Genomic DNA, 22,387 nt, shown 5'->3' with positions numbered 1-22,387 from the left:
TATTAGTGACAGATTCGTGGGAAGCGGATTAGGAGCACTCGGGTGCTCCATCCTCCTATATTCAAAAATAATTTAATAATTCAATAAAAAGTAAAAAAAATCTTGGATATATTTTTAAACCAAAAATTATTAGGTATTGTATTCATATAAAAAGTTTGGCCAAGGAATAATTCTCGTTGACTTCACGGTAAAAAAAACAAAAATATGACGACAATATAGCATGAATAGTATTTGTATCTAGCATTTTTTGGAAAATCTTTGACCCCGAATACATTTTCTATTTAAATCTTTTATACGAGTGCACTACTTGGTCATGTTTGATTTCAAAAAATGTTTCGGAATTTTTTTTGACTTTTTTGAATTACTAAATTATTTTTAAATATAGGGGGGCGTAGCAGCCGACAGCCCCCCAAAAAAAGATTCTTGCCAGTATCATCGGCGGGTTCGGCGGCTGCGTTCACCGCTGCCATCCTGTCTGCGCTCCCCTGACCGGCGCCATGAGAGCGGCTGCGCCGGTGGCTCTCGTGGACAGCGCGTGCATCAGTTAACGTCGCAAAGTCCTTCGTCGCGAACCGCATCGCAGCGCCGGTCGGAGCGGCGGCCATCCGTCCGTTCCCCTCTGCGTTGTGCTACGCCGTCTCCGCTGAAGCTTCAATCTCCTCGGACGACCGCGTTGTTGAGCGGATTTTCCTCATCTAGCAGCAGCGCTGGCGACTCGTATCCATCTACCAAAGAAAGGAGCAGCATCTTATCCATTCACTATGCTTCTTTTTTTCCTTTTACCCTGCGTTTGTACGAACAGGTGCATATCCTCTCTTGCCTTACCGTCTCCTCTCTCTAGGAAATAGATTTGAGTAGGGTGGGCATGCATAGCAGTAGCACGGTTACCAAATTACTTGTTCCAGTATTTTATTTAGCGTTTACATTGTTGAAATTTTCTATTATTTGTGAAATCGGATCGGGTTTGCTAGGTCTATCTAAGAAAGAAAGGTTGCAGTAATTGAGAAAATGATCTTGCTTCCTCTATGGTTCTGTTACTTTAGAACCACATCCGCAATGCATTTGATATTGATTTTGTGAAATCAGTTGTTTACCTAATGCAGAGAAGTACCTTTGGTGACAAATAAAATATTTCAGAGAGAACATATTAAAACAGATAAAATATTTAATCAGATACGAATGGTTTTACTTGTTCTAGTTATAGCTGTTAAAAAACAAATATCAACGTTCTTTGCAACCTTGTCGGATCGGATGGACGCTCTTCATCTGATATGAGTATCTGCAATCCAGTTCTGCTGCTAACCCTTGCCATTGCAACATAGAATTGGCGATGTGTGAACACTTGCCTTTCTAAGTAGAGTCCAACCTTTTTGAGAGATCGCCCCTGACTTTTGTTTATAGTCAGAGCAAAGCAGACTGATATTCGGTATTTTCTCCTTTTCAGAATGATAGGCCATTTTGAATCACTTGGTGACATGATAATTCGTGGGATGTAAACTTTGCCACCAATTTAGGACGTGTTATGACCTGGCCTTCGGTGAAACGCTTTCCTAGTTGTGTTATTGTTATTCGTGACCCATTTCGAAGTCCTGCACTTTAATTGATGTTCTTCATAGGCACTAGCGGAGCTACCCAAAATTTATTGGACGGGCCAGAGGGAATCAGGCTGAAGGAAATCATAAAAAATTTGCTCTCAAAGTCCAGATTCACCTTCACTCTTCACTGTTTCTCTTGGGCATGGGCGGGCCACGGCACAGTTTTGTTTGCACGTAGCTCTGCCCCTGTTCATAGGCATTACTGGTAATCCTACTCTCAGCCTCAATTCATGATCTGATAGTCCAGAAAATGTTAAACTATTTAGAATTCAGTTGGGTACAACATAACTTTGTCTTCCACCATAGACATTGACTTGCAGGTTGTATCTGAACTGAGATAGGTCACCTCTTCTCCAAGAATGTGACTCATAATGTAAGTGTTAATCTGATCACACCAAACTATGCCTTATTCTAATCTAGGCCTTGAATCATTGTGCTCCGGAGTGCCTTCCTTTTCTTATTCTTCTGCATGATGATTGTTTACTGGTTTGTTATCAATACCGGCACATTAGTGAATTACGGCATGCTTCCGCTTGGGCTTGTTTCCATAGATATTGATTTGTTTATTTCCTGACTACCTTTAGTTTTTTATTCTTCATCAAGATGTGCAGCACGAGCTGTGTTCCTCCCCCTACCCCTTTTCGTCTGGTTAATAGTGATTTCGTCATCCTCTGGTTCTTGCTTTATAGTTTCCAAAACTGATAACTTGCTCGCTTGCTCCTGCAATTTTTTTATAGCAATTAGGGAGGTGCAGAACTATGAAAAAATAGGCAAAGACACCCAAAAACTTATATGGTTATCCTTCTGAATTCCCTTTTTCTTAGATTCCTTATCAACACCAGTAAGCCTTATGTTGGTCTTTGAATAATTCTCAGTTCCTTCCTTTTCTGAATGTCCATCCTCAACAATATTTCTGGTATATGAACACTGCCACATCTGTGAGTTATTATTGTACGCTTTCTTTTAGGTCTTGATTCCTTGAATATGGATTCATTTTTCTCCTGACTATCCTCATTTTCTGATCTTTCATTAGAATGTACAACATGACATATCATCCTAGTCTTAGTCTTTTTAGTGTCCTTCATAATGGTTTATGGGTTTATCATCCTCCATCTGCCCATTCAAGACATTTGGTGTCTCCGTAACAGGTTTCTACAAAAACATGACAATCTGATAAATTGCCATTAACATTCAATTTAAAATATGGCATGCATATATAAAATAATATAGAGCATCGTAGTAGAAATAGATGATACCTGATTAACATTTGGATGATGTACTGATGGATCGTTTCAGAATTTATGAAAAAGATTCTATAAACAGTGTAATCTTGATAACTGTGCTTGAAATTATAGTCATTCAGTATGAAATGAAAAGTCAATCTCCGCCCACATATTTTCTGGATTTGTTTTGTCTGCTCATGGATATCACAATCATCCCTATCTATTAAGAATTTTACAGATTGCTTAATCAGTTTTTTTGCTTCTGCCTTAAACATGGTGCAAATTGTTGCTGTACTCAGATCACATATCTCTAGCTCTATTTCCTCTGCAATATCTCTTGCAAGCGATACCTGTTTTTGCATGAGATAAGTATCCATGTACGTGCATGGATTATGAGTCGAAGGACTAGTCAAGACTAGTCTATGAGTCTCAACTCCAGGGGCTGACTAACTTCAGTGTCGCCTAGTCTATGAGTCGCAACTTTAGCGTCGATTAGTCTATGAGTCTCAACCTTGGAACGTCTTGTCGACTCGTAAACCATGTGTACGTGGTAGAATATGATTTATTCATATTACTGTAGAAAATCTGTTTCACCTCGTTTGAAGCTCTGTTGTTCCTACGTGGTAGAATATGATTTATTCAGATTAGTCTATGAGTTGAAGGACATCTAGATGTGCCCTAGTTATCGCACATCTAAATGACTCAATCAATCTAGAAAGAAAAGGAAAAAGGACAAAAGATGATGCTAATACGAATCTTAGCATAAAATCAATGATATAGGACTTAGATGTGCAGTACTTAGAGCACATCTAGATGTGCTTTTGCAAAACTGTTTAAAATAAACGAGCAAAAGAAAATTCAAAACAAATTAGTAGTGTGAGAATAGGAACCTGATAGATGAGGAATAAAACGTACACCAGATCTATCCCTCAACTTGCACTCCAATTTGAGAGAGAGGTTGATTTGTTTTCCATGGGGGAGAAGGAGAGACAGGAGAGATTCTATGGCGTACGATTGCTTCAGGTTGTTTATTGTTTACGCGAGAGGAGGAGACGTGGAGTAGAATTTTTTTTATCAGGAAAAGATGTAGAGTACATAGATATCTTAGGGTTATCTCATTTTCCTTCTATTTGTACAACCGTCAAAGTATTGTTGTGGGCCTGCTCCTCGGGCTGGGCTCTCTAATCAATTTATTTTAGGCGAGAGAATTATCTGGTTAATCTGCACCGTAATAATTTGGTCCCACCAGATTAACTGCTCATATTTTCTAATTAACATGGGAATTTCTTGGGAGTCTCTAATCAGTATAGGTATAGATAGATTTTTTTTGAGTCTTAGTATAGGTATAGATAGATGCTAAAAGAGCTTGTTTATGGGCTGTCCATGTTTTGGGCTTGTGTATGGTGCCATGTGCCAGCTATTTTTTATTTTATTTTTGTGCCTCTTGACACACTTCGAATGGCCGAATGGCAATGCCAGATTAAACAGACATGGATACTTGAATCACTGGCTTCATTCAGTTCTCTTGTATTTAGCTGTCTAACCAGTGTACTTGTGTGTGCTAACTTTTACACAACGTACAAGTTTCACTTTTTTGCAATTATATATGGTACATGAGTTATGCAAGTAATGTAATGTGAGTATTTCTTGTCTCACATTTCAGAATTTTAGCTAATGCATTTTTAGATGGACCACTGTATTGGTCAATGGTATGTTATACTGGTTAAGTTGGATGATTTAAGCATATGCATGCATCTCATTGTTTTCTATTGCTGTTTTTTGTTTCACAAACAGTCCACCACTATTATAATTGATCTTCTAGTTCAATGTGCCTTTTCTTCCTGCCATGGTTTATACTGATATACTCATTGAGCAGGGAAACCCTCAAATGACAAAGACCAGGAGGATAGGAAGGGTGACAATGAGATGCAGGCGCTGGAAATGTTTCTGATGTGGATCTTGCTGGGAAAATGTTAGATACTGCAAGAGTAATAATGGAACAGAGCACAGGCAACACTGTGGAGATATCAAGAATCCTTTCCGCTCTTACTGAAGTCTTCATGGAAAAGAGAAAGAGGTAGTTTCGGTTATCTTTGTTACTCATGCATTTAACTGGCAACTGGTCTTGATACTAATGTCACCAATTTTATTTGCAGAGTAATTAATTAGACCAGTCACTCAGTGAAATGTTTAGCCATCTTGGAGCATTTACCTATGGCGGGGCCGTGCTTGACACCAGGGGCAGAGGCTTCCCTTTTGCTTGTTCAAGGGTGACATGGCGAACGCGGATGCAACGCCGACGAGAGTCGTTGGGAACACTGATATTTACCCACGTTCGGGCCGCATGGTGCGTAAAACCCTACTCTTGCTGGTTGGTTTCTTTGGTGGGAGGAGATTACAAAGTTGATAAAGTGGCTGCTCGTCCTGGGAAGGGAACGGGCAGGTTATCCTTTCTGTCTAGCCTATCTAAGATCTGAGCTTGTCCGAAAAAAAGTCTCCCTCCATACAGTAGCCTGGTCCTCCTTTTGTAGTGCAAGGGGTCACCACAGTGGCTAGAAATGGTATTGGGAATACTGTATACACATAGTGAAATATCTACTGCATATGTACCGCATTAAATGTGGGGGCATGTGTCTTCTTCTCGAGTCCGGGAACGGACACACGTCAAGTCACTGCCGCTTAGTGTAATTACCTCCTATTACCGCGCCACATACCTTAACAGATGTCGTGCGCGTGGTAAAAGGGGTTAAGCATCCGGCACGTCAACACCGTTTAAGGGGGAAATGACCTTAGCACGCCACACTGGTAAAGGCCTGTGGTCTGCTACGCCACTGGGCCAGGCCACTGTAGCGCTGGGGGCTATGTTTTTAAGGCGGTAAGGCAAGGCGAGGCGCTGGGGGGGCGCCTCACTGCCTAAGCGGTAAGGCATAAGGCGAGGCGACGCCTTAGAGACTTGTAAGCAACAGAATTAAGTAGAAAACTAGAAATTGGTAGGCAATTAGGCATTGAGCAACTAGGCATACAGCCATACACACCTTGCAACTGATTGTTGTAGAGCCCATATAGCATCCATTCCCATCCTCTTTGCATTTGCTTTTCTCCCCAGCAGAATTCTGCATCAACATTAAGTCATGAACAAATATGTTAGAATAATGTATCACTTACCAGTGCACATTCCACAAAAAATAGAAATAAAAGTGAGGCAGCGAGCAAAAGTGGAAAGAAAGATAGCAAGTATGAGTGCAACTGCAATCTGCAATGCATGGCATACATATTACATAACCATTAACCAATTCAAATGACACAAGTCTAGTAGTCCACATAACAAAGGTGAAAGGTCCACATCATAAGACAAACAGAATAATAGATAATTCCAGCATAGCAAAAGGGATAAAGGTGGCCAGCTCAGCTCTCTCATCTCATGTCTCTCCACTCTCGAAGTCTCAATCAAAAGTCATCATCATCAAACTCATTGGCATTGGTGTTGTCTTCACCATCTTGGTCAACATTAGTTGGCTCTTGATCGTCATTGCTCACATCATCATCATCCTCAACGTAGTCTGAATCCTCCCCCTCCGCATTGGGCATACTTGAGTGTTGTTCTTGCTCCAAGTCCTCCTCTGCCTCATCTTCTTCAGGAACTGTAGGTCATGTTGTAGTAGGTCTCTTGCGTGCGTAGTGTTGCAGACGGACATTTGTCTGGCCCCTACGAACTGTAGTTGCTGTCCTATGCAGATTGCGGCCTCGAAGGTTTGAAGATGCACCAATAGCCACATCAACATCCTCCCATGTAATGTCTTGATTGTCTTCAGGACAACCTCGAGCACCTTGAGGTTGTGATAGTGATGGGTCCACCCACTCATTGCCCCAATCAAAATCCTCAATGACCAAAGCCTCAAAGCTATTCTCGCCCACCTTCTCACGCCTCTTTTGAAACCGTTGCATATTCTTCCGGTTGTATGAAACAAAGACAAGAGCATTCAACCTTTTCCATTGTAACCTGTTCCTTTTCTTCGTATGGATCTACAAAGTAGAAACAGCAAGTGAAATAAGTAAACAACTTGCTGAAATCATCATTGAACAAACACAAATACTGCTTTACTAGTTGACTTACAAATTCAAACGTGCTCCAATTCCTCTCACAACCAGATGATGAAGCACAAAGACTAACAATGCGCTTTGCAAACCTTTGTAGGTCAATGGCCCGACCACCAAATGAACTCCACCAATCAACTAAAATGATAAAAACTGACACATATTAAGAGTTTGTACAGAAATTACATTGCTGGAACTGGAATTAACATGCTGAAATTAACATGATGCATTTAATATGACTTACGAGGGTTTCTTGTGCTCATGGTCTCGAGTGCCAATGGATTAGAAAAGCCTTCTCGCTGGCGCTCATAGAGCACAGCTTGTTGATCAATCTTTTTTCGAACATTGACATCCGGTACCATTTTTGCAAGCACATCATTAAAGCAGCTCCTAAGCTCCCCAACTAAGGCATCATCATTTCTGCTTACAATAGGAAAGAACTTTCCTGGGTTCAAAAATAGAGCAGCCCCATACAATGGATGATCCATTTGATTCTCCCAACGCTTGTCAACAATGGCCAAGATCTTCTTGAGCAATGGTTGCTTGTTTTGTTGAGGGAAACCTAGATTGATCCTCTCCTTTGCATAAATCATAAGTGCTTTAATCTCTGGCATGGCAGGCTTCTCATCACCATCCGCTACTCTAAGAACTCTAAGAAGTGGAGTTGAAGCTCTAAGGCAATCCTCAATTGCGCTCCACCACTCCGTTGAAAGTATAATCTCTTGCACATTCAAGCCAACTTGTGTTTTTGCTAACTTGTTTCCAACCCATTCATCAGATGTAAATAAACTCCTCAATGCAGCCTTGTTCTTGACCAAACTCCTAAGTGTGAGGATGGCTGTGGCAAAACGAGTTGCTGCTGGTCTCACAAGATCCCCACCCGTGGCCTTCCTCATTAGACTAAGAAGTCTTCCATGTCTATAGATGAAAGTTGTGACACGTCTAGCCCCTGCAATAGGCTTCTTAAATGCTTTCAACTTCCCCTTAGTGGGCCGGGTCTGGTGCATCGCGGAACGGAATGCTCGTTCCCAGGGGACGACTCGTTCACGGGAGCCCACGCCTTGGGCGTTCCCGGGAAGGATGTGGATGTCTTGATATCTCCTTATACCTTCTTGTTGGTGTGGAAGTCAAGGGTCACGAGTGTAGCACCTCTCGATGACCTACCTGGATGTGTTCTTAGTCGTGCTTCGCTTGTATCTCCAGGGAGGAGCCTTGGATGATTCTTGGACATGCTGATGCCTAGGTGATCTCCCGGCAAGGAGCCACTGTGTGGCGCGCACATGAGAGTTAGTGGGTACCTGATACCCGCGACACCGACAACCTAACTGCATTCTGTTTGCGGTATGAAACTGTCAATCGTCTGTGGTTTTAGGAGTACTAAATTTTTAATTAGATATGTGCTGGTATCTTGTAGATTTGGCTGGTCTTCCTGTTGCTTATCCCCCTTAATTCAGTCCCAGGATTCCCTGCACCTGCTTGGTTTTGGAGCTGCCTCCATTATGTAAATTGTGTATAAAAATGCCCCCCTGTCCCCTGAGATGTATAGCATCAAGGTTGATGTTAGTGCGGAACTGCATGAGCTCCTAGTGAACGAAGAGATCTTTTGGTTGCAGCAGTCTCATGAAAGATGGCTACTGAAAGGAGATCTTAATACTGACTACTATCATAAGATTGCGAACGGGCGTAAGAGGAAAAACACGATCCATTCCCTGAAAGCTGGGGATGTGGAAATAGAAGGGACTAATAATCTGATTGCCCATGCGACAGAGTTCTACAAAAACCTTTTCGGTCCAGCACCCGGCAATGAGTTCCATATGGATCCTGATACTTGGACCACTAATGAAAAACTTGATGAAGAGGATAACGCTGATCTGTGTCGGGCCTTTACGGAGACAGAAGTTAAGGAAGCTCTGTTTGCTATGGCACACAATAGAGCACCTGGGCCGGACAACATTCCTGTGGAGTTCTATCACGTGTGCTGGGATATCGTGAAGGATGATATTATGCTCCTGTTTGAACACTTTCATAAAGGGGAACTGGATGTACAACGCCTCAATTATGGTGTGATTACTCTCCTCCCCAAAACTGCGGACGCAGACAAGATTCAGCAGTTCCGCCCGATTTGCCTCCTGAGGTGTCCGTACAAACTTATTACTAAGGTCCTAGATAGGTGAGTTGAAAAATATGCTGATAAGCTCATCAATAGGGCCCAGAATGCTTTCATGAAAAAAAGGAACATCATGGATGGTGTGATGTCTTTGCATGAGATCCTTAACTACAATCATGTGAAAAAGAGGGTGGGTGTAGTTCTGAAACTTGATTTTGAGAAGGCTTTAATGATAAATGGTGTGGGTGGATTAGGAGTATCCTGCATAATGGGACTGTGAGCATTAAGTTGAATAACCAAGTTGGCCCCTATTTCCAAAGTGCGAAAGGGGTTCGGCAAGGTGATCCCCATTCCCCTTTCTTGTTCAATCTAGCTGTGGATTGTTTAGCAAAAATGATTACAAATGCCCAAAAAAGTGGCCTGTTAGTGGGTCTGGCCTCTGATCTGATTCCTAATGGGGTAGCAGTTCTCCAATATGCGGACGATACCATCATATGCCTGGAGCATGACATTGGCAAAGCTGTTAACTTGAAAATGCTTCTTTATATGTTTGAATTGATGTCAGGGCTTAAGGTGAATTTTCAGAAAAGCGAGATTCTTACTGTGGGGGGTGATGATAATGTGGTGAATATGTATGCAGACTTATTCCATTGCGAGGTGGGCAGCTTCCCCATCAAATATTTAGGGATGCCTGTCAGTTACACCAATCTCAGAAACTCAGATTGGGAATTCATAGATACTAAATATCTGAAAAAATTTGAAGCTTGGATTGGTAATGCAGCCTCGATTAGGGGGGGGGGGGGGGGCTGACCTTGCTAGATTCGGTGGTCACCCAACTATCCTTATACCATATGTCTATGTGGCTCATGAATAAAACCTTCATCGAGCCTTTAGACAAGCATAGAAGGAAGTTTTTCTGGCAAGGGTGCAATAAGAAGAGGAGGTACCATCTGGTTAGATGGAATAGGATCTGCAGATCCAGAGATAAGGGTGGCCTGGGTGTTAAGGACTTACACAAGCAGAATATTAGTTTGATGGTCAAATGGTGGTGGAAACTAGAGACCCAAACGGGTATGTGGCAAGATATTGTTCGGGCGCGCTACCTGACTAACAAATCTGTGGCCTCGGTTAAGCCCAGGTTTTCTGATTCCCCTTGCTGGAAAGCCCTGCTTAAAGTCAAAGATATTTACTTTGTGGGCAGAAGGATCCATCTGGAATCTGGTGACCTAGTTAGAGTCTGGAAAGATTCCATAAACGGGCTGAGTCCTTTCCAGACCCTTTACCCTTCGCTGTTTGAGATTTGTAATGATCAGGATTGCACTATTGATAGGTTCAAATCTGTGGATGTCCATTCTTTCTTCAGAAGGAGGCTCACGCCTGAGCTGTCCTGTCAATGGGGAGAAATAAGTAATACGATCAAGAATATCCAGCTGAGCCAGGGTGGGGACCGGGTCTACTGGGGGCTTAATAGTAATGGCAAATTCTCCACTAAATCTGTGTATAAGTGGCTTGAAAACCCTCTTAGTGGTTGCCATTATAGAGGATTTGGAAAGCCAAAATCCCTCTCAAAATCAAGATCTTCCTGTGGCAGCTGTCTCAGGACGCAGTGCTCACTAGGCAAGTCATGAGAACGAGGAAATGGACTGGGAATCCTACATGCTCTTTCTGTAACGAGTTGAAAACCTCCCAACATCTGTTTTTTACTTGCCCTGTGGCTAAAGTGATCTGGAGATGCGTTGGGGTAGTACTGGGTACTGAGATGTGTCCGAATAGCTACTGGCAATATTTTGCATGGTGCCATGCTTTTCTCCCTGATGGACAAAAGTACTATACTGTGGGCTTGGCTGCTGCTTGCTGGGCCATTTGGCTAGCTCGAAACCGAGCTACGTTCGAAAAGAAACTTATCAAAACGCCTTTTGAGATAGTTTTTTCCATGTGTTCTTTCCTGCTGTACTGGACAGGGCTGCAGGAGGAGGAGGGCGCCAAGGAGCTGCGAAGCGGTGCTGAGATGATCAGGTCGAGCACGATGCGCATGATGGGAATGTGCAACGTGGTGAGGGTGCCGATCGAGGGAGATTGAAGGTCTGCAAGAAGTCTCATTGGCTGGAGATGGGCGATCCTATGATCCTGTGATGGCGTTTCGGTTCTTTTGTGGATGTCTCATGTCGTTGCCTGTAGTGAAAACTCAAGAAATAGGGTGTTTGCTGTGGATTTTCGGTGCTGTCTAGGTTTTCGCCCCATGGCATTCGTTTCGATGGCGGCCGAATGCAGTGGGTTTCCTGGCAGTGCCCGAACTCGCTTTACCTCTTTCCCTTCTCCTGACATGTTTCTGAACTTTGTATTTCCGTTCTTTTGCAATGGAAAGGGGTATAGCCCGGTTTGAAAAAAATGTAAATTGTGTATACAGAACCATAAAAGTGCCAAGGAAATTCCACTTGAGAAGATGAGATAAAGATCATTACCGACATATTGGCTGCATTTGAGAAGATACTATTCATGTTACCAACGTGATATCCCACATGAATCTAATGATGTATGAACGAAGATGCTGATTTTTTTCCTTCTTTAATTCATCTTGCAGACCTGGAGCAAGCAACCTCAACCCCAAAGCTATGCCACAGGCGAGATCATGAATTATTTTGACTCAGCTTGCTGATTTCCTGATCATCACTCATATGTAGGTCATAGCAGCTAGATAAATGTCCTAAAATTGGCAGGATATGCCTGTAACATCATGTCAAGGTGCTCCCTGTTCCCTTGGCACTCACCTATGTACAAGTACTGTAGCTAGATAAAAAGTTACCAGACATTCGCCATGAGTGGAACGGTATCTTATTGCCTGGTAATTTTAGCACTAGCATTCAGATAGTTGCTTTCATCTGTCATCCAAGGGATCATCAGTGGCTCGAAAGGCGGCGATACTGTTCATTTTTTTCGAAGGTCCGTTGTCTTGGGAGCGCCACAGACCTGATCCCAGGCGAAGGTACCCAAAGGTTCTCCAGCATCAAAATACTAGAAACTGTCTGAACCTCAAGACCTATTCTTTGAGGCCTTCCATAGCTATGAACCTCAAGACCTATTCTTCGTGTCTACAGCATCCAAAATACTAGAAGTTCAGGACTCTAGTCACTAGAGTCTAGTCCATTTTCCGATTTCCAAACTCGGCGTGTTCATTATGGAGTAATGTCAGGAGCGAACTCCATAGGTGGTTCGTTCTACGATTATACGAAAAACCAAACTACTACACTGGTGCTAGTTAGTCTTCACATGTTGGGTCGTCCGATAGAAAACTGATAATAGTGCTATCATGCAAAGTCTTACGTTGGTACAGAGTCAGACTGATGTTCTGATACTGCAACCTAGTAACAAAGCGGGTATAATCTGTGTATAACTTGATAATTACTCCCTCCCTTCACATATATAAGGTGTTCTAACTTTTTTCTGAATCGGATGTATATGACACGTGTTAGTGTGTTTGTTCACACATTTCGGTCCGCATGTAGTCTGTATTGAAATATCCAAGACATTTTATATTTGTGAACGGAAGGAGAAAGTGATTGTAACCTTGTAATTTCGGGCGAGAAAATTATATTAAACCATGTCACCAGAGAACTAGTTTTGAAGAGTGCCAACAAAAACAATAAATGAAAGTCGATCGTCAACTGGACAATTGAGAGACTATTTGGAAACTGCGTTCATATCATAGACCTCTCTATTCGGCTCGTATGCCCATCGTCTGGACCAAAATAAACTTTTTTTTTTGGGGGGGGGGGGGGGGGGGGGGGTATTCATATTTATCTTTTGTTTTCATTTGGGCGAATTCCGAATGAGAGCACCTTTCATTAAATAAGACAGTGACATACTCCCTCCATCTCCATCAATTATGTCACTCAATTCCTCTTTACTTTTGTGGAAAAATCCAATCGTTCAAATGCATTTCTTACCCTGTCTTCTACAACCTCACTAGTTGTAAGAGATGAACCAGGAAAAGCATTCGAGCCCGACTCTGAAACTCCTTTTCTGTTTTCGGTATTTGTTCTGTGTTATTTTTTACAGCCACTCTTTCGGAATAAATAGCATCTCAGGTTGTTTCATAAGTAAAGAAACCAATGAAAATTGAAATTATTTAGCTGGATCACTAAACTGGGTATTTGAAAACAGAACTCATTGATCGATCCCTAAAGAGGGAGATACGAAAATATAAAGAAGCTAAGAGAAACAACAAATCATTCACTGGCCATAAAAACAAACACATTATTCGCTTATTCGGTGTCCTCATTTTATGGCAGCAAGGCGATTGACGAATATGCCGAATGCTTCATCAGTGTCGACCATACTGATCCTGACCACCTTTTGATCAGCTCCGAACTTAGTCCCGCTGCGGGTTATGATCTTGTTCGCACGCAAGAAGCTCTCTAGGTCTTCCACTTCTTGCTTCTGACAGCGCAGCCATGCGAATGCTGCAATCCAGAAGCATTATTTTAGAAAATGCAACTGAATCAAGAAAAAATAGGTCATACTAGATTGGATCATTTTATCTTTGTAAGGTTAAGGTAGACTGTGTAATGTGCGTACCAGGATTAGAGGTGACGGTGTCCTTGGTGAAGGCGCAGAAGCCGGCCACCTCGTCGGGGAGGCTGAAGATGCCGGAGGCTGCTACGGCAGCACGGAGTGCACGCCAGCGCTGTGCCATCTTCCGCCGCGCGTAATGGAAGAGGAGGTTCGCGTCCCCACCGGCAGCGGTGGCAAGCTGGTGCTCGTAGCCGTCTGTGACCGCCCCGAGTACCTTGGCGGCGCGTAGCTGCGCGTCCTTGGACACGCCTATGGTGCTTTGCTCCATGAACTTGCTCATCTTCTGTGCCACCTCCTTGTCCTTCACCAACGCCCACCTGCATACAATGCAAGCAACCATAAAAACAACAAGCTAAGCTTAACATCTATGAAGTAAATACATGTTATCATGGATTCATTCATTGTAAGTTGTGATGTGATTACCCTATCCTCGTGCCGGCGTGGCCCGTACACTTTGACACGGTGAAGAGCATGATGTCATGGGCGAGCATGCGGGTGATGGGAGTGTACTGCGGCCAGTAGTAAGCCAGGTCGTGGATGTCCTTGCCGGACTTGGACTTGAGGACGGCCTCGCGGATGCTGCCGTCGGGGTTGCTCGGTGAGCAGATGACCTCAATGTAGTCGTCGCCGTCAAATGCGTTGGCGTCGCCGGCCCATCGGTAGAGCCGTGAGTTGAGGAAGTCCGTCAAGGGCGGGTACATCTGCACAAGATGGAGCATACCACATAGCGATCTACCTTCTCTCACAGTAAAAAATATCGATCAATTATTTTCTTCACAAAATAAACTAATGCTTACAGAGTAGAAAGGGGTAGTTGATACGACGCTGACGGGCGCGTCGGCAGTGGGCGGGGCGAGCGCGTAGACTGCGGCCTGGAAGAGCTGAGAGGATCCGGTGCCGACGAGGACGTGGTAGCCCTCGACGGCGGCATTGCCGACGAGGCGGTGGAGGCGGCGCACCTCACGCTCGAAGCCTGGCTCGAGGAACCAGCAAAGGTTGCCGACGTCAGAGAAGTAACTCATCGTCTGATACCCTGGAATCACCAGCGTAGCGCTTTCGCCAATCGGTCCGCGCCAAAACGTCTCAAACATCGTTGGATCACCGCTGCAAACAACAACATTATTATCATATATAGAAAAATCAAATGTGCACGGTACAAAGTTTGGTAGGGGGAGACCAAAAGATAACACAAACCATAGCTTTTGATGCAGTAATAATTAGGGTACTTGGTGTTAGATTATACTTCTATACAAACAAAGCTGCCTAAAACACATGCTGAGTTCATAAAAGGAGATGGTAAAATTTGCACGATAATTTGCCACGTTTCTGTCATGGTAAAATCGTCTTGGTAAATGCTAATTTGCCACGTTTCTGTCATGCTGAGTTCATAAAAGGAGTACATGGCACTTGATTTTTTTCTTTCCACTAGTATATGCATACATTTTTAGATGCATATGCATGTTTCTGTCATGGTAAAATCGTCTTAGTAAATACATGACACATGGCTTTGTATTTTTTTCTTTCCACTAGTAAATGCGTACATTTTAGATGCAAATGCATGTTAATCGTATAGAAATATGAGGTACTGGGATACTAAGCAACTTTGGACTTTGGACTTTGGTCATGAACTATTTGTTGTATTGAAGTTTAATTATTTGTTTGAGTTGTAATAATAATTGAACTATTTTTTATCGATTTATTTTGTGTGTGCCCGGACGAAATTTTTGTGTGTCATGGTTATGACACTTCTATGACGATAATTGTGACAGAAACACATATCATCATAGATGTGGCGAGCTCCTACTTTTGTGACAACATTATTTTTGCAACAATCGTGTCACTATTTAATACCCACCCCGTCCGTACAATGTTGTACTCCATCCGTACCAAATTACTTGTCTTAGATTTGAATAGACATGGATGCATCTGGACACATTTATAGATACACCTGTATCAAGAGATGGACATTGTACCAAGTCAGCGACACTTATTGCATATTGCATACTAAACACATACCATTTGGATTGTCCTGATTTGATGACCAAGATTATTCGATTATGCCCCTTTTCGTCTATATATATATATATATATATATATATATATATATATATATATATATGGATGGATCAGTAGTGTTAGAGGAAAAGTATCTTTTGTCAAGAAGAAAGGAGAGGGGAAACGCACATATACCTAACTAACTCATGCGTGACCTGTAACTGCATATAAAAATCAGCTACCCGGACCCAACAAAGCCCTACGCTGGATACGTAGTCTCGTCATCTTGGCGACGTAAAGTATCAGGTAGACATGCATGTGTCACGTCACGTAAAGTACCACGTAGACAGGCATGGATCACGTCACGTATATGTACGCGTGGACGTTCTCCGGAGGATTAATTATTGCAGCTGTGAAAAACCAAGAGACGATGAATATGAGGTGAAATTCGTACTGGTCCAAATTGATGACCGAGTCACACGCGACGGGAGGCTTGCCAGACGACGGCGCCACAGCCGCCGCCTTCTTCACCTTCTTGCTGGCCTGCTTCTCGGCGGCGGCGCGGCCACGGAGGTAGATCGCCAGCGCCACGATGTTCAGCGCGACGGACCCGAGCACGCCGATCCGCCCGGCAATCGCCGCCAGCCCGTCGCCATTATCCCTCGCCATCGCCGTAAATCCAAGTACTGAGAGCCCACAAGTGCTATATATAGATCGATGGGATTGGGAGATACCCCCTGGGAGGGTTTATATGGAAGAAGATGTGGGATGATTCTAGATGGCTAAATAAGAAGGTGAGGGGCCGGTAAAAATAATGGCAGGCGAGAGGCGCTCTCCCCGCCCGGCTAGCTAGGTGTGGGTGGGATGGGTAACGCATGCACCGGAATCGCGGGAAAGTGCATGGTCAAAGTGTACAGTTTGTTGCGGTTACGATGGATGCATGCAAGTAAGATCGATCTTGTGTGCGGGCTCGATGTGCCGAAAGATCCAACTAGGAAGATTGCTTACGTGATTGTTTGGATAAAAAATGTAAGCGTTTAGTTTTAGTTAAACACATTTTAGAGAGATTTTTTTTAGCAAAGCCACTTTTGCTAACAATTTAGTTAGGGATAAGTATATGGAAAATCTTTATTGGATAAGAAAATGATAAAACAAGTTTAAGAAATTATTTTTTTGGAAGTCCGTTCGACCATGCTTTTCTCTCACAACAGGCCCTGCCTGCTGCTTTGCTGTTGGGCCGCCGTGCAACTCCCCTTTCTCCCCTCGCCCCCATCCTGCAGATAGCGTGTCTAGCACCTGCTGTGCATGGCCGCTCCGCTTGGCCACAAGCGTCGCCGCTCTTCCAACCCCAGCAAGTAGCTCCACACCTTCACCATGGACATCCTTCCACCGCCATTTTTGCCGTTTCCCGGCATTCTCCTCCAACCCCGGCGAGTAGCTCCACGCCTCCTCCACGGACACCATGGCGGCTCTTTCGTAAAGTCCTTCTGTGTGCACCATGTTAGCACTAATCTTGATCGACCAGTCGTGAAGCCGAGTCGTCGCACGGAGCAGGCAACCAACGGTAGCGGCATGCAAGGAGATCACGCTGAGTCTATTGCTCGAGCGTGTGGACTAGCTATTTGTGCGGCTGTACCTGCGTGCTATTGCGGCCGAGTCATGTGGCTCTTGAAAAGGCCATGCAAAGCGCATGATTTGTGCTTGTATCTAACCGGCCGTGAGTTAGTGGCCGGTTGCGGGCCATACGTGCATGCAATTAGTGGTTAGTGGTTAGTTCGTGCGATGCGTGGGCCGGCGTGGTCGGTAAGGATGACAATTTTACCTAAATATATGGTTGAGATGGTTAGGTGGACAGTGGTATCCCAAAACCTATTAGGGTTCAAATCCTGGTGCTCGTATAATTCCTGAATTTATTTCAGGATTTCCGGCGATGCGCTTTCAGTGGGAGGAGACGTTTCCGTCGACGACGAGGTGCCTACGGTGACTTCGTAAATCTTAAGATGATGTGCCGACTTAGTCTTTCGGAGGTGCTCATAGGGGTAGGGTGTACGTGTGTGCGTTCATAGGGGTGAGTGTATGCGCGTGTATATGAGCGCTTGTGTCTGTACTGATGCTAAAAAAACCTATGGATATAGATACCCATAGATATTCGATCCAAATGGATAGGGTTTGGATATGCTTTTGTGCCCATGGGCGGCATCTGAATCCGATCAATTACTCGTGGGTAGGGCAGGGATATAATCTTGTACCCGTGGGTATACCCAAACCCGACCCGATAGTATGACTTAATGGACAAAAATCTATTATCCCTACCCCACAGTCACATGTTCCATTGCAATTTTACACTTTGTTATCTAAAACATGGCACAATCGCTCTATAACTTTTATTACTTGAAATTCAATCCCCACTGTAACATACTCCAGTGCCCCTTCCTTTATTTTTATCTCCTCGTTAAATGACTCGTCATTCTCATCTTTTAGTAAAATATTAAATGATATTAGGTTGTTAGTGGACGTTGATTTATAGTTAATGCTTATCGTAAGTGAAGCCTAGCCTGCCACGAGGCACAGAATGGAAGAACTTATATTAACATTGTGTTATGTCTTACTTACATGTCCTGAGAGGGCTCAATAGATATCCAGTGGTTATGGATATCCATCGGGTTTGGACATGGACACAAATTTTCACCCATTGATTTTTTTCATGGACGGGCAAAAGCTGTCTTCATGGATATGGATTTGGTATTGTCCAACCTAATCCAAACCCAATCCATTGCCATAGTGGCTGGCCGATGTATGTGCACGACCTACTACTTAAGAGATGTAAAGGGTCCGTTACCAAGAGAGGAGCCTCTCGAGAGATGTAGTCTCTAGGTGCGTGTGTGCGTTCATCATGAGGAGTGGTAGCCGGAGCTAGTCTTTAGGGCATGTAGTCTTCCATGTATGATCCCGTGTGGTATGTGCCACTGTGTTGAGTTTGTGCTCGAAAGGAAAAGAAAGTGTCATTCGTGTGGCGTGATGTTGTTCGTGCGGTGAGGCGTTTGTGCACCGGAAAAACTAGTGTGCTCCTTCCACCTCCGTCTGAGTGAATGAGAGAGAGAGAGAGAGCGCTATCCGGTTCGTCCCAACACATCATCTATTCGACCTAGCTAACTTCCCAACCCCTCAATTGCAGGAGAAATCCAGTCCGGTGAGCTCCCTCCGCCACCGCCTCCTGGCTCTGTCGAGAGCGCTCCCATGGTGGCCGGCTAGAGTGTTGTAGCTTAGCCGGCAAGCGGCAACCAACAACGTTGGTATGAACGTGTTTGACCTGGTAGAGAGACGTATAATCTGATCGCGGTGGTCGGTGGAGATGAGGATGGCAACGACGAGGTCTCGAGGAATTCTTATTGAGCACAAGGGGCTTCAAACTATGGATACGCTGAATCGGTTTGTAGGAAAACGTTGAATAGTCATTTTTCTGGGCCTGGTTAGATCTCAATCGACTTAGACTTCGCGAAGTCGCAATCGACGGCTGATCCGCTGATGTCACCTAAGGCAGATTAGACTCGTTTGTTTAGTCGATAGCTCTTGGGTTTTATTCTTAAGGGCCTTTTCATTTTTCTGTTTTTTGTTTGTTTGGGTTGGGTTGTTTGTTTCTTTGTCTTTGTGTTTTCTTGGCACTGGAAAAAAGTGTTCAACAAGAGAAGTAAATAAAAAAAATTATCACTAATGTAGATCATCGTCCAGTCTTTCTCTTCATACGTCATCTTGCTTCTCTTTTTATTTTTCATTTTTATAACTTCTTTCATGAAAACATTTTGTATATTAGGACAAAAATCAATCTTTAATGTAATAAAGAAACAAAATGGAAACAAGACAAACTAAAATAGGGTGGCACTATTTTTCCAAAGAAAAATATATTAAGTTGCATACAAATGGAGGGCATGCGAATGTGTGCATCCGACGTTGGTTGCGTTGTTTTTCTTAACAAATCAAAAGAAACAAAAAAAACACAGCCGTAAAAAAATAAAAGAAAAAAGAAAGTACCCCACCCCCAAGACATGGAACTACCCCACCCACCTCTCCCGTCGTCCTCTAACAAAACATAAGACCAATTGTGGTCGAGAGGGAGACACGTAGTTGCATTCGGGGGCACCACTCACAGTTGCATGCCTAGTATTGGACACACAACTGCACCCCCACCCATCTCCCCCGCCACTCTTACAAAAACAAAGGTTAGTTGTAGTAGCGCTCTATGGACATGTAGTTGCATTAGGTGGCGACACTTGCAGTTGCAAAGCCTAGTGTCGGACAGGCAACTACCCCCTCTCCCGACACCCACTTAAAAAACAAAAATGCCAGTTGCATTGGGTGTGTAGGTGAAAGGATCGAGAAGAAGTGTCTAGAGGGGTGAATAGACTCTTAGCAATAAAAGTTGCAGTTTTTAATTTCTTTAAGTTGAAGTGGAGTTTTGGCACAAGTTTAACCATTCATAATACATATCAAGAAAGCATGACAAGAGTATATGAGCAGCGAAAAGTAAATCATGCAAGTTGCAAGAATGTAGAGGGATGGGATTGGAGTGTGCAAACGCAATTGGAGACACAGATATTTTTGGCGTGGTTCCGATAGGTGGTGCTATCGTACATCCACGTTGATGGAGACTTTAACCCACGAAGGGTAACGGTTGCGCGAGTCCACGGAGGGCTCCACCCACGAAGGGTCCATGAAGAAGCAACCTTGTCTATCCCACCATGGCCGTCGCCCACAAAGGACTTGCCTCATTAGGGTAGATCTTCACGAAGTAGGCGATCCCCTTGCCCGTACAAACTGCTTGGTTCAACTCCACAATCTTGACGGAGGCTCCCAAGTGACACCTAACCAATCTAGGAGACACCACTCTCCAAGAGGTAACAAATGGTATGTTGATGATGAACTCCTTGCTCTTGTGCTTCAAATGATAGTCTCCCTAATACTCAACTCTCTCTCATAGGATTGGATTTGGTAGAAAGATGATTTGAGTGGAAAGCAACTTGGGGAAGGCTAGAGATCAAGATTTATGTGGTTGGAATGGAATATCTTGACCTCAACACAAGTGTAGGTGGTTCTCTCTCAGAAAATGTAGGTTGGAAGTGTAGGCATGTTCTGATGGCTCTCTCTCCACGAATGAAGAGTTGGTGGAGGGGTATATATAGCCTCCACACAAAATCTAACAGTTACACACAATTTACCAAACTCGGTGGGACCGAATCATACAACTCGGTCGGACCGATTTGGTTCATAATGTGACCGTTAGGCATTTCGGTGGGACCGACATGATCAACTCAGTGGGACCGATGTGCTAGGGTTAGGGTAAAACCTCATCTCGGTTGGACCGATTACACAAACTCGGTGGGACCGATTTTGGTAATAAGCCAAACAGAGAGTTGGCCAAGCAAACTCGGTGGGGCCGATTTCATATCTCGGTGAGACCGAAATTAATGCAATAGGCAACAGAGAGTTTGCAAGCCCATCTCGGTGAGACCGAGATCCCATCGGTGAGACCGAATTGATTAGGATTTCTGGCAGTGGCTATGTCAAGAGAACTCGGTGGCGCCGGATAGAAAATTTCGGTGGGGTCGAGTTTGACTTTTGGTTTGGGACATATTTGGATGTTATAAAATAGTTGAGGGTTGTGGAGCATATCACTAAGCACTTTGAGAGAGAACCTCATTAAGCAACACCTCACCCCCTCTTAATAGTATTGGCTTTTCTATGGACTCAATGTGATCTTGGATCACTAAAATAGAAAATGCAGAGTCTTGAGCTCTGAGCTTGAGCCAATCCTTTGTCCTTATCATCTTGAAGGGGTTCCACATCTTCTTGTCCATGCCACTCCATTTTTGAACTTATCTGAAATATACTAGGTGAAAACATTAGTCCAACAAGAGATATGTTGATATTAATTACCAAAATCACCCAGGGAGCACTTGTGCTTTCAATCTCCCCCTTTTTGGTAATTGATGACAACATACATCAAAGCTTTAGATAAATATATAGTGAATAATGAGTAAAGCTTTGGAAAGACATGTCACAAGCATATGCTCCCCCTACAGGTATGCAACCATGTAAATATGGAATATAGGAGCATGTTAATGCATAAGCATGACAGAGTAAGCAATGTGTTGCATGTATCTTGGCTATATGCATCAGAGCAAATGATGTGAGTATAGGAAATGTACCTTCATGCTCATGAGTCCTTCTTGCAAACAATATGTACATCAACAAGAAATCCTCATGCACATGAGTGTGATGCATATACTTACCTTGTGGTCTTGAGTTGGCTTAGGAAGGAATGAACCTGAGTAAACAAGGTTAGATAACACAGATACATCTACTAGCCAGAGCAAACAAAGAAACAACAAGAGTACCAAGACTGGGATGACATGTAGAGAGTGAGTACTTAGTACTCTATTGGATATAGACATGTCCCCAAAAGTAAAGATATGCAATGAATTTAAGGATTTCCTTCCCTTAGATGTCTTACTCCCCCTGAATCTTGCTTGGGATACTGGGAGAAGATAGGGAACAGAAAATCAGAGCAACGAAAGAAAAAAGAGAGAGCAAATGCAAACAATCAAATATGAATATGTCTTTCCCCTCTTAAAGACATGTGACTTCTCTCCTCTTGAACACCAAGCATCTGGGGTCTTTGATGTGATACTTCTTTCTCATCGAAGAACTCTCTCTCCCTGAGTATTCTCTCTCCCCCTATAGAAATGATTAAGCTTTGATGTGATCTCTCTCTCCCTCTTTGACATCAATTTCCAAGAAGGGCT

General features: G+C 43.5%; 1 protein-coding gene, 1 long non-coding RNA gene and 1 other non-coding gene across 8 annotated transcripts; 1 reads left to right on the top strand and 2 right to left on the bottom strand.

Moving 5' to 3' along the window:
* Window positions 1-412: 412 nt before the first annotated feature.
* On the top strand, window positions 413-11,487 carry LOC147990335 (uncharacterized). 6 transcript variants are annotated; one of them, XR_015599319.1, is made up of 7 exons: window positions 413-802; window positions 1,445-1,537; window positions 1,617-1,800; window positions 1,902-1,968; window positions 4,695-4,895; window positions 4,975-5,165; window positions 10,982-11,487. It is a non-coding gene; the product is annotated as an uncharacterized LOC147990335 (long non-coding RNA). The 6 variants fall into 6 exon arrangements; XR_015599321.1 differs by lacking the exon at window positions 1,445-1,537; XR_015599317.1 differs by having other exon boundaries at window positions 1,445-1,800.
* LOC125532775 (uncharacterized) lies at window positions 6,266-7,920 on the bottom strand. Its single transcript, XR_015615561.1, has 3 exons — window positions 7,158-7,920; window positions 6,933-7,051; window positions 6,266-6,841 (listed from the first exon to the last, which is right to left on the bottom strand). It is a non-coding gene; the product is annotated as an uncharacterized LOC125532775 (transcript).
* A 1,619-nt stretch (window positions 11,488-13,106) lies between the features above and the next one.
* Window positions 13,107-16,451, bottom strand: LOC125519122 (tryptophan aminotransferase-related protein 1-like). The gene is made up of 5 exons (XM_048684029.2): window positions 16,042-16,451; window positions 14,390-14,696; window positions 14,016-14,293; window positions 13,596-13,909; window positions 13,107-13,480 (listed from the first exon to the last, which is right to left on the bottom strand). Exons 1-5 carry the CDS (start codon window positions 16,254-16,256, stop codon window positions 13,296-13,298), a joined length of 1,299 nt encoding a protein of 432 aa, XP_048539986.1. The 5' UTR covers window positions 16,257-16,451; the 3' UTR covers window positions 13,107-13,295.
* Window positions 16,452-22,387: the final 5,936 nt, after the last annotated feature.

The sequence above is a fragment of the Triticum urartu genome, chromosome 1A (assembly GCF_056163025.1).
Source record: "Triticum urartu cultivar PI428250 chromosome 1A, HENAU_Tu73, whole genome shotgun sequence".
NCBI lineage: Eukaryota > Viridiplantae > Streptophyta > Magnoliopsida > Poales > Poaceae > Triticum > Triticum urartu.
This window is presented reverse-complemented; position numbering and strand designations above follow the sequence as displayed.

Coding starts and splice junctions, on each gene's coding strand:
- LOC125519122 (XM_048684029.2), bottom strand. CDS start 16,256: ATGGCGAGGGATAATGGCGACGGGCTGGCGGCGATTGCCGGGCGGATC. Junction 14,697..16,041: donor TCGGTCATCAATTTGGACCA/GTACGAATTTCA, acceptor TGTTGTTTGCAG/CGGTGATCCAACGATGTTTG. Junction 14,294..14,389: donor CAACTACCCCTTTCTACTCT/GTAAGCATTAGT, acceptor CATCTTGTGCAG/ATGTACCCGCCCTTGACGGA.